This window comes from Salvia hispanica, chromosome 6, assembly GCF_023119035.1.
Source record: "Salvia hispanica cultivar TCC Black 2014 chromosome 6, UniMelb_Shisp_WGS_1.0, whole genome shotgun sequence".
NCBI lineage: Eukaryota > Viridiplantae > Streptophyta > Magnoliopsida > Lamiales > Lamiaceae > Salvia > Salvia hispanica.
The window spans coordinates 30,987,155-30,999,680 of record NC_062970.1 but is presented as its reverse complement, the minus strand read 5'-3'; the positions used below and the strand labels follow the sequence as shown (position 1 = coordinate 30,999,680).

The following is a 12,526-nucleotide window of genomic DNA, read 5'->3' as shown; positions in this document are numbered from 1 at the left end:
GTAAATTCAAACTTTGGTGTTAATTTCTAATTGTATTTTGCAGAATTAATTGATTGTATTAAGGTCAATGATTCATTGGATGTGTGAGGTCTACATATGGAGGATTTCCAATTTGTTTTCCAAGATCTCGATTGAAACTCATGTGAGACGGCATTTTTATAAAAATTTAGTATATATTCATTTGCGAATATTGTAACATCAAAAGTGATATCAATCGGGTCAAAGTCCAATAGATTTTGAGTTTCACACTAATTAAGTTGAAATTTAACTAAGTTATAAAAGTTGAACCCAATCTTAAATGTTTGGGTTTCAAGCCAGCTTAATGGGAGCTAATTGCACCATATATACAAAAAGTTTCACCAATATTTTAAATTAGTTCAAAAAGTTTAAAATCTACGTGTATCATACAAAAATTTAATTAGCGTTCCAAATTGATATATTCCGTCTAAAATTACTCTAAATTATTTAACACCGTTACTTTTTATCTGCTTTGCATTAATGCAAATCATCCTCTTACTTTTCTTAGTAGCGGTCGAAGACTAAAGTTTGCAGAGGAGGAGAATAGGCTGTCACAATAGAAGTTCAAAAAATGATAATCATCGTGCTTCAGCTTCTGGATCTCAAACCTTCTCGAACAGGGATTTTCCATAAGTCTTCGTCCATGGCCTCAGTGGTGGTCCCTTTAAAACTTGGCATGTATCTGAAGACAAGTCATCAACAAAGTCTGGCCTTGTTGAGAAGATTGACGAAGAAGCTGGAAAACAAGGATTTCCTGGCCTGGTAATGGTTTGCAGCTGACTTTCCTCATGACCGATTTTTCAGCCTCAAATACAAGGTTACTTTGATTCAAGATTCCATCCACCATCAGTAGTCAAATTTTAATAAATTAAAACAACAAAGAAGGAAATTAGGAAAACTTGAAGATGATTAATGAACAACAACTCAGAAGAGCACAATTTGGAAGCATATGACAGCAATCATTTTTTCTTTAAGCGAATTTTAGTTTTTGGCAACAACTCAGAAACGCGTAATGGATGTTTTTCATTAATGCAAAGCAGATAAAAAGTAATGGTGTTAAAGAATTTAGACGGAATGTATCAATTTGAAACACTATTTAAACTTTTTGTATGATACGAGAGTGATCAATTGCTAACTCATCATTTAATTGCTAACTACAACTATTTAAGGCCATAGGATTTTAGAAAACGTGTGGTCTACAATTTGCCATGTGTAATTTTTATTTTTATTAATAAAATAAAAAAGATAAAAAAAAGTCCAAATTAGAGTTTTGGATGAAAATGTTAATATAGTGTTTCGAAAATATCAACACAATGCTTTGAGAATGTCAACACAATGCTTTAAGAATGTTAACTCATTGCTTATATTGATATTCTACATGTATTATATTGACATTTTTTTTAAAAAATGTTGACATTTCTGTTTGGACGAAAAAATTAAAAAAATTCGATTTTTTTTTTCAAATTTTGGCGTCGGAACATATGCATGTAGGATATCGTTGGAATCCCTATAAAATTATCTTTAATTTGATATATGTTATATGAATTTAAAGTTTTGGGATTTCTTTTAAAAGTTAGTTATAACTAAACATATAGTTACTTGACATTAATACCCCTATTGACATTTTTTGTAATTAATCCTATGACTTTATTGACGTTTTTTGTTGATCGTATTGACATTTAGGGATTAATGATCTAAGCCCTTAATTTGAATATATAATGGCTATTATTTAGTTGTAGTTAGCAATTAATTTATGAGTTAGCAATATAACACTCTCCTTGTATGATATATGTAAACTTAAAATTTTTTGTACTAATTTGAAATATTGATGAAACCTCTTGAATGTATGATGTAATTACCCCGCTTAATGGCTAATCATGTTAAACGCTAACTTGAAAAATTTACTTGTAACCTCTTTAATGCATATAATAAATAAAACAGGAATATAAACTTAATAGCTAGTAATATAAAAATAAAAATGACACTGAATAAAAATGATATGAAATATTTAATGGAGGAGTAGTGATATATGGCAAGTGCTCATTAAGTACATAACTAGAGAACAAATCACAGCCACAAGATCAAAAAAATCAAGGGCTAGATTAGGTAATCAATGGTTATTTTTCGCAGTTCATTGCATACACAATTTATTTCAATACGGGGTCCAGAGCCTTTGTCATAGCGGCAAGGAGCTTAGACATCAATGTATGAGGTGCTGAGTTCGAGCCCCCTTGAAATCAGTTGTAATTTCCTCATTTCTTAGGAGTTATTAAAAAAAATTACTTCAACACGGGGGTATTTACTTCATTTCATAATTAGGGTAAAAAATTAGAGTTCACAGATTACAAAAAATCAACTCATTCACATTCCGCCTCTCCGCCTCTTCTTCTCTCAAAACCTCTCTGAAAACGCAATGATTCTTCATCTTCATCCATCATCTCCTATCAATTAAACTGAAATCGACGATAACCATCTCCGTTTCAACATCTCCATTGATCGATTCAACATCTAAATCTGTCGATTCAACATCTTTGTCTTCGCGGTACAGACGTCGTCGCCGGCGTGAGGCGGCATGTGCTGCTGCCAGACTCTCACGGCTGTCGCACCCCTTCAGCGTCATCACCTCACCATAGCCGCTGTCGGTGTGCCATTGTTGCAGATTTGCCGCCGCGACCACCGTCGGTTTGTGCTCGGAGTTTTCTAACTCCACCGCTGCCTATGTCCGCTCGAAGCTACATCATCTTCATCTCCTTCGCGCTGCCTCTGCTCACCGTCTTTGTTTCTGCTGCCGAGTCACCATCTTGGACAAATGCGCCTTGTCGTTGTTGCTGAGTACAATTAACTCTTGAATACTGAATTGAAGGCAATACTTGGTTAAAAAATGCGATGAACAAATGCATTTTGTTTGATTACTCAATCCATTTTGTTCAATAATTGGGGGTAGTTATGATTTTCTGAAGCTGAAGGCTCTTCCGTGGACACTGAAGAAGTGAAGTACTATGTTAGAAGCATTTGAAATCCTACTGAAATGAAGTAAAAACATAGTCCAATAAAGTAATAATATTTTTAAATGAAGTAATTAACTACTGGAATAAATTGAATTTTTACACTAAATAAAGTAAAAACCTTGTTCAGTGAATTTGAATAAAGCATGTGTTGAATTAATTTGAAAACCTATTGGAATGAACTAAAAATATTGAATGAAGTAACGACCCATTTGAATGAAGTAATAAACCAACTTGAATGAAGTAATACCTACTAGAATGAAGTAAAAATATATTTATTCGATAATTGATATATTGGAATGAAGTAACGACCCATTTGAATAAAATCTAATTTGGTATCTAGTTTGGTCTTTAAAATTGGTTCGAGATTGATCAAAACTCCCATTATATACAAATCTACCCCTTGGTGCAGAACTAGAGACCAAATTAGGGCCCTTAGATCTAATTTTTTATGGATGAAATGAGAAAATTGAGTGAAAATTTTCGTCCTTCATCAGATAGCCACATTACTTCAACGAGGGTCTTTTTTTGTCAAATTACATTAATAGTTTATTATTTCATTCTAGTAGGCTTATTACTTCATTACAGTAGTTAATTACTTCATTTTAGTATTTTAGTACTTCATTTTAGTAATATACCCTACTGTATAAACATAGCATTTATATTACTTCATTATCATAATTTATTAATTCATCTTATCAATTTACTACTTCATTAAAAAGAATATGTAGTTCATTTTAATGTTGAAAGAACACAACAGTTAATATAATGAGAGTTTATGAATTAAACCCATTAGTTTCTATGTGGGGGTAATATTCTGCACTAGAGCCTTCAGTTTCTTGTCCTCTGCATATAACACAGTTTGTATGTTCATTCATGTGTGCAATGACATGAATGAAGTAATAAAGTGTATGAATGAAGTACTTGCCTAAGTAATTTGAGAGGATTTCCAAAGAAATACTCGCATTCATCTTCTTTTTAGAGGAATTTTCACCTATAAATAAGAATACAGAATAAATTTACAACATATCATATATAATTATAGATAGTTCACTTGGAATATTATGTTACTTCATTTAATGTGATTTTCACTTTATATTACTTCATAAAAGACACAATTAACTTCATTATATCAATTTACTACTTCAGCAAAAAGAATATGTAGTTTATTTTAATGTGCAAACAACACATCAATTAAAGATATTACTTCATTATAATGTATTATTACTTCATTTTTAGAGTCATTTATTTCATTATAATGTTTTATTACTTCATTTTAGTAATAAAACCTACTGTATAAACAAATCATTTATATTACTTCATTATCATAACTTATTACTTCATTATATGAATTCAATATTTCACAACAACTCTATTATAGTTAATAGGAAAACAGATCAGTTGCATTACCTCATCACATAAAATATGTAGTTCATTTGAATATGCAAACAATACAACAGTTAATTTTAATTCTAAAATCCTAATCTCATACAAAACAGTAAACATATAGTTCATATTTATAGACTATTACTTCATTATCATTTTTATTAATAAAACTTACTGTATAAACAGATCATTTATATTATTTCATTATCATAATTTATTACTTCATCATATCAATTACTACTTAATTAAAAAGAATATATAGTTCATTTTAATGTGCAAACTTCACATCAGTTAAAGATGTTACTTCATTATAATGTATTATTACCTCATTTTTAGAGTCATTTACTTCATTATAATGTTTTATTACTTCATTTTAGTAATAAAACCTACTTTATAAACAAATCATTTATATTACTTCATTATCATAACTTATTACTTCATTATATGAATTCAATACTTCACAACAACTATATTATAGTTGATAGGAAAACAAATTAGTTGCATTACTTCATCACATAAAATATGTACTCCCTCCGTCCCGCTTAAGATGATACGTTTTCCTTTTTAGTTTGTCCCAACTAAGATGATACATTTCCTTTTTTGGTAACTTTCTCTCTCCAATTAATACACTCAACCACTTTTTCTCACTCCTATTAAAATATCCATCTTTCTTTATCTCTCTACTTTAATACTTACATCCATCTTCTCTCTCTCTAATTAAACACTTTAACCAATAACTCCTAAAACCCCGTGCCGGCTAAGCAATGTGTCATCTTAGCCGGGACGGAGGGAGTAGTTCATTTGAATATGCAAACAATACAACAGTTAATTTTAATTCTAAAATCCTAAACTCATACAAAACAGTAAACATATAGTTCATATTTATAGACTATTACTTCATTATCATTTTTATTACTTCATTTCGAAATAAAACTTACTGTATAAACAGATCATTTATATTACTTCATTATCATAATTTACTACTTCATCTTATCAATTTACTACTTCATTAAAAAGAATATATAGTTCATTTTAATGTGCAAACAACACATCAGTTAAAGATGTTACTTCATTATAATGTATTATTACTTCATTTTTAGAGTCATTTACTTCATTATAATGTTTTATTACTTCATTTTAGTAATAAAACATACTGTATAAACAAATCATTTATATTACTTCATTATCATAACTTATTACTTCATTATATGAATTCAATACTTTACAACAACTAGATTATAGTTAATAGGAAAACAGATTAGTTGCATTCTCATCACATAAAATATATAGTTCATTTGAATAAAACAGTTAAATAATTCGCACCTATAGTGTACCCAAAATAAGTATGCTGAACGAAAAAAAAATTCAACGAAACAAAACTCATTAACAATGAACTAAAACCATTGGAAAGTGAACTAAATACATGTAAGAAGTGAACTAAAACCACCACCTAGGCCTATCCATTTTCTCCTGCATTTTCTTCAAGAGGAGCAGTCCTCACTTCGCCTCGTTACCCCAGCAAACCTTTTGGAAGCCGTACAATGAAGACTTCAGGCCACTCTTTCACCTTGACACCAAAATTAATCATAATTATCGACGATGATGAAGACGACGACAAGCCAGAACTGCACCATCATAGCAAAGAGAAGGTTGGCGAACCTAACGTGGAACTCAACTCAGATATCCAAGGACCTCAATAGATGGGATCATCATCTTCCAATTGTGTCTATGTAATATTACATACACGGGTACAGGGTGAAGACAAAATTCACCCCTCAGCTCAGAATCAAAATAATCCTCCGACGATCGTATCGAAATTGAATCCATGTGATCAGGGAATTCGGATGTCGCTGATCAATCACGCTGGAGGAATGAATCATGGCTGATCAATTGCAATGGAGGAATGAATCGTGATTAATGAATAAGAAAATATCGCACTGGAGGAACAAATTGTGGATGATCAATCGCGTTGGACGATTTACGATGAAGACGATCAGAAATCTGAAATAACGTGAGATGAATAATTTAGGAATCATGCAATTTACGATGAAGAACAAATCTGGACGAATCATAATGAAGAACAAATTTTGAATTTCATATTTTTGGAAGAAATCGTAAGCTGAATTTGTTTCAGATTGTACAAATTGCGCAGAAGACAATTCACGTTGATACATCTGAGATATCGATTTCCCAAAATGCACTTGAACAAGTGTTTTTTCATAAAAATATGAAAATTTGTTTAAGCCATAGGATTAATTTGGAGTACCAAGATGTATAACTGCGATTTGTTCTCTAGTTATATACTTAAAATTAGTTAGACTTTGATCACTTCTCTTTAATGGAGTAACATTGGTAGAGCAAGTGAAGAGTCTTCGTAAACAATTTTTAATGAGAAAAAGTGAAGAATATATTAATTAATCTAAAATCAAATGAAGTAAGTATGTAAAACTATTTTATTTTATTTATTCATTTTGACATTAATTAAAAAATAAAATATAAAAAACAATACATCAAAATTGGTTGATGAAACATTTTTATGCATATTTTTGTGAGAGGGGGGAGTAGACTATCATAACCATTCTTGCAAGTTGCACCTTATTAATAGCAATACTCCATCGGGCCAATTAAGTTGAGTCAAAAAATTTGGACACTGAAATTAAGAAAATGTGTTAAAAAGTTGGAGAGAAGAATAAAGTGGAAAAGATAAAAAAAGGATGAAATAAAGTAAGAGTGATTTGATATTTTGTTTTTTGTCAAAAAAAAAGGGAAATTACTCAACTTAGTTGGGACATTCCAAAAAGAAATACAACTCAACTTATTTGGGATGGATCATGGAGGCAATAGTATTTAGGAAGTATTGCTATTTTCTACTCCCTAAGTACTCATTATGTTCCTTATTAACTGAGATATTTCTTTTCAGTATAGAGATTAAGAATAATGTGTTAAGTGGACGATGAGATGATAAATAAAGTAAGAAAAAATAAAATAAGAGAGATATAAAATAAGCAAGACGGTTATTTTTTGTCCAAAATAAAAATGATTTAATTAATTTGAAATTTTTAAATAAAATGACTCTATTAGTATGGACTAATTTGATAAATGAATTCGAGTTGGGCACGGTACATTTAGGTGTATAGGCATAATTATACATCCGTACTGATTAAATTATACTTGTAATTCTAATTAAGAATGAACTATTCTGACTGAAGTTTGATGAATCTTAATAGGTGAAGTTGTGATTACAGTTCCGTATTTTAGATGTGAAACGAAGACGATGAAGTGCGATATATTAATCGAATATAGCAAAGTATTCACCGACGCCGAACTTCTTCAACTCCTCACAGCTAACTCACAGATCTTTTACTCCTCAATTCTCTCTCTCACTCACCCACAACAGCACACAGAACATAGATTCGCGTGTATCTATATCCGAGCTCACATTCCAATCCACCACTAAGAACTAAGTAGTCTACTGTTTCGATAAGCAACCACCGAGTTGGGGATTGGCCGGATTCGCGTGGTAATTCCTCTGGCGGTCCGGGCCACTCGTGTCGGATCGGCCAGCGGATCCCTCCTCCGCAGCCTTTTCAGCTACCGGGTCTTCGTTTCCGCCATGCTCACGCTTCTTTTCCTAGCTACTCTCTCCGTCCTCCTCGCATCTCACCCATCGCACAACGACTCAGTTAGTACTCACAATTCATGACACACTCGGTTTTCTTTTTCTCTATTTAGTGCGCGATTTCCTACATTTTGACCTCAATGATTCCTGATTTAATGCATATGATGAACTTATATCACGCTCAATTAGTTTGTTGGATATGGTTCCTGTTTTGTTGATATTGAACCTAATCAGATGCTTCTTTGCTAAAAATTGTTGTGAGCAGCTTGTGGATGTTACAGGGAATGCACATGTAAGACGACCCTAAGTTTTCTAGCGTGGCAGTCAGATCCGGTGAAGACTAGGTTAGATTTGATCTATAACCAGGCAAACAATCATGTTGCATTAGTAAATGCATATGCTACCTACGCCAGAAAACTCAAGCTTGAGATATCCAAGCAGCTTAAGATGTTTGATGATTTGTCTCATAATTTCTCTGACCTCCAACTGAAGCAGGCTTATCGCGCCGCACTGCTTGAATCTGATGGTCCGGTTGATGAGGATGTCTTGAGGCAGTTCGAGAAAGAGGTCAAAGATAAAGTTAAGATTGCTAGGCTTATGATAGCTGAGAACAAGGAATCATACGACAATCAGTTAAAGATTCAGAAATTGAAGGATACGATATTTGCTGTGAATGAGTTGCTGTTAAAGGCCAAGAAAAATGGGGTCTTTGCTAGCGTTATCGCGGCAAAATCAACTCCCAAGAGTTTGCATTGTTTAGCAATGCGGCTTATGGAGGAGAGAATCGCTCATCCTGAAAAGTATGTGGATGATGAGCCGGGACCAGAGCTTGAGGATCCTAACCTATACCACTATGCTTTGTTCTCTGACAACGTGATTGCAATCTCTGTGGTGGTAATCTCTGTCGTTAAAAATGCAAAGGAGCCATGGAAACATGTATTCCATGTTGTTACCGATAGAATGAATTATGCAGCTACAAAGGTTTGGTTTAAGATGAGGCCATTGGAAGGGGGTGCCCATATTGAGATCAAGGCAGTGGATGATTTCAAGTTCTTAAATCCTTCATATGCACCTGTGCTTAAGCAGCTTCAATCTGTTAGGTTAAGGAAGTATTACTTTGAGACCAGAGCTGAGAACACCTCTACAGATGTAAACAACATGAAGTATAGTATTTATCGATGCTCAATCACCTTCGGTTCTACTTGCCTGAACTCTACCCGAAGCTGCACAAGATTCTATTTCTGGATGATGATGTTGTAGTTCAGAAGGATTTGACTGCCTTGTGGACAATTGATTTGGAAGGGAAGGTTAATGGTGCTGTTAGCACTTGCTTTGGATCGTTCCATCGTTTCTCTGAATATTTAAACTTTTCTCATCCTCTCATCAAGCAGAAGTTTAGTCCTAGGGCGTGTGCTTGGGCTTTTGGCATGAATATTTTTGACCTCAATGCTTGGAGACAGGAGAAATGCACTGAGCAATATCATTATTGGCAGGATTTGGTAAGTCACTACACACACTTCTGCAATTTACTTACCTAGATATGTTGTTGGGAATTTACTTTTCCATTATTTGGTCATTAATTCATATGGTTAATAAATTTCAGAATGAGGATCGTTCATTATGGAAGATGGGGACTCTACCAGCTGGGCTTGTTACGTTTTACTCAACAACCAAGCCATTGGACAAAGCTTGGCACGTGCAGGGGCTCGGTATCAATCCTAGTATCAGTATGGAGGAAATTGAGAAGGCTGCCGTTATCCATTTCAGTGGAGACATGAAGCCATGGCTGGATATTGCCATGAACCTTTACAAGCATCTATGGACAAAGTATGTTGATAACCAAATGGAATTTGTGCAAATGTGCAATTTTGGTATGTAGAGAGAAGCACGTTTATGACCGGAGCAAGCACAAGGTACCAGATACATATATACAAGTCATGGCTTTGAAGAACGTAGGTTCCACGTAACTTTCGCCACAAAAAATTTCTGGTAGCTGCTATTTATCTTAGTTAACGTGGATGGGCCTGGGAAACTTTTGTGTTTTGTATACTCATAAACCTATTCTTTGTAGAAGATAGGCATAATGATTTGGATATAGAGAAGACTAGCATCCTTTCACCACCAAGCTTCTTAAGCCAAAGCTATTCTCTAGTTTGGTACCACTTGTGAAAATCTGCTCATTGTCTGTGGTGTTGTTTAACGTTCTTACAGATTGGATTCCACCAAACCAAAAATGACTCTGTTTATGTATTATAAGATTATACATCAATTATATTCTAAGATTTGGCAGTGTGCATATGTGCAAAATGGGGATATGTTGTGTTTCTTCTATGTGCATTTATAAAATCTGCAGTGCACTTTTGAAACATGAAATGGAATTAAATTCTAATTTAATTAAAAATCATTTGTTTGGTAATATAATGTATAATTGATATGTAATATTTAATTTAAAGAAATTGCATACATTATACATACTAAATACATTCATTGCACACACTCTCGGAATACACACTGCACACACATAACACACATCATATCCATGACAATGATGACATGCCACACAATACATGCAACAAACACACAACATGCAACCAAATATACAACACATACTGCACCACATATACACACTCGCGAAAACACACAGTACACGCACAATATGCACACAAAACAATACTTCTGTGATATACGTGGAAGATATATTATAATTTTAATAAATATCCTCTTGATTTGATTTTCAATAATCATTTCTTGATTCTTACCTTCATTCTTTTCTTTGATTTCGATTTATTTCCAACAAAATGTATGAGTTCGCAAAGCAGTAAATACAATAGCAACTGAGTTTTTCAGAGAAAAACATGCGTTGTTAAATAGGATTCAATATTTGTTAAAGAGATTTAAATATACTCGTATGAATTTTGGTGGGAAAACGCCTTATACTAGATTGTGTTATATCATTGTCAAATTTGGTCCCTTTATTCTCGTAATAAAAAGTGGGCAAATAAAACACCTAACATATCATGAAACAATCCTGCTTAAACCCAACAATGAATTTTTTAGGACATGGACATGATGGAATCTTCCAATAAAATTATAAGCAAATAACAAATCGGCTGCAAAATTTGTTATTGACTAGATCATCTCGAGGAACATTAACAAACAATCAACCTACATATGTAAATTAACTCTAATTTTACCTAATGGAAAAAATGTTGTTGAAAGAAATGCAAGGCCTCAAAGTTGTTGATGGGGCCGGGCGGGGATGGGTTTAGCGAGGTAGGTGGGGTTAGTTTCTCCGGCCATGATGACAACTATTCTGGGCTCCATCTCCGGCTGCAAAGCCGGTGCCTCCTTCACCGACTTTTGGGTTGAAGATTCCTCCCCCGACGATGAACGCTTATATGAGCAAGCCAGAACTAGTAATGCCAGAGCCACCACTCCCATCACAAGAGCTATAGCGCCGAAGAGGTACGGAATCGGCGAGTTCCATCTCTGGAAACCGGCGTCAGCAGCCGCAGCTGTCGTGGTTGTAGGGTGTTGGATATTTGCTTCCATCTTTCTCTCTCTATTTTCTTGGGTCACTTTCTGTTTCTCCGTGTGTGTATTTATATATGAAGATCTTTGTCTTGTGACAGGTTGTACTTGAATTTGATTTTCTATACTATATATATAGTGTGTGGAAGAGAGTGTGAATAAAGGGAAATGAGGTGGAAAAGGGTTGAGGAAGAGTGCATGGGAATGGGATTAGGATGGTGATTTGTGTGTGACAGAAGCGACTCAGAACTGAGCAAATTAAAGTTAATTATTCTTGGCTATTGCTTTGCTGTATGATGATTCACATTTCTCAATGGCTTACTTGCTACCAAAGTTTCTCTTTCTTTTATTGCTTTTCCAATTTTAGCCCTGTTATTACAATGCACCTATGTGACGCATTATGTTTTCTTTCTTTCTATATAGATTGATCTGGAAAACTAATATGGTCATTTCGATTCTACTAAAGTCACAAATAAGAAAATATAGGTAAACTTGACTACAAATTTTCTAACTTCTTAAGCAATAGAAATACTCTTTAGTTTATTGCACTCTTTACATGAATTTCATGTGTATATGTCAGGTTGAAGCGTGCATACAGATTTCATATACTCCAGAGTATAAATTTGGGATCGATGCACTAAAAAATGGGATCAAAACACCGTCCTTTTTTTTCTTTTTTTTTTTATCGCAAAGGGTCATTATAAATGTTAATCTACCTTGTAATAGCTAGTTACATTTGTGCTGCATAATATCATATATGAACTCATAAAAACAGAAATGACTGTAAATTAAATTAATTTCGAATTTTTCCAAGATTTATTTTACCAGCCAAAATCTTGCAGACTTAGATTGGTATTGCTTCCACATTCATGTAGATCTATAAACAATAAATAGTAACCAAAACCAAAATTACATATTAATGTGGAATTAATGAGATGTAGACATATGACATTTATGAAAATTGAAA

At 33.4% G+C, this 12,526-nt stretch overlaps 1 protein-coding gene and 1 pseudogene across 1 annotated transcript; one reads left to right on the top strand and one right to left on the bottom strand.

Annotated features, from left to right (window-relative positions):
- The first annotated feature begins 589 nt into the window (after positions 1-589).
- LOC125195126 lies at positions 590-10,308 on the top strand (annotated as a pseudogene).
- Positions 10,309-11,259: 951 nt separating this feature from the next.
- Positions 11,260-11,580, bottom strand: LOC125195125 (protein GLUTAMINE DUMPER 5-like). The gene has a single exon (XM_048093321.1). It carries the CDS (start codon positions 11,578-11,580, stop codon positions 11,260-11,262), a length of 321 nt encoding a protein of 106 aa, XP_047949278.1.
- Positions 11,581-12,526: the final 946 nt, after the last annotated feature.

Coding starts and splice junctions, on each gene's coding strand:
- LOC125195125 (XM_048093321.1), bottom strand. CDS start 11,580: ATGGAAGCAAATATCCAACACCCTACAACCACGACAGCTGCGGCTGCT.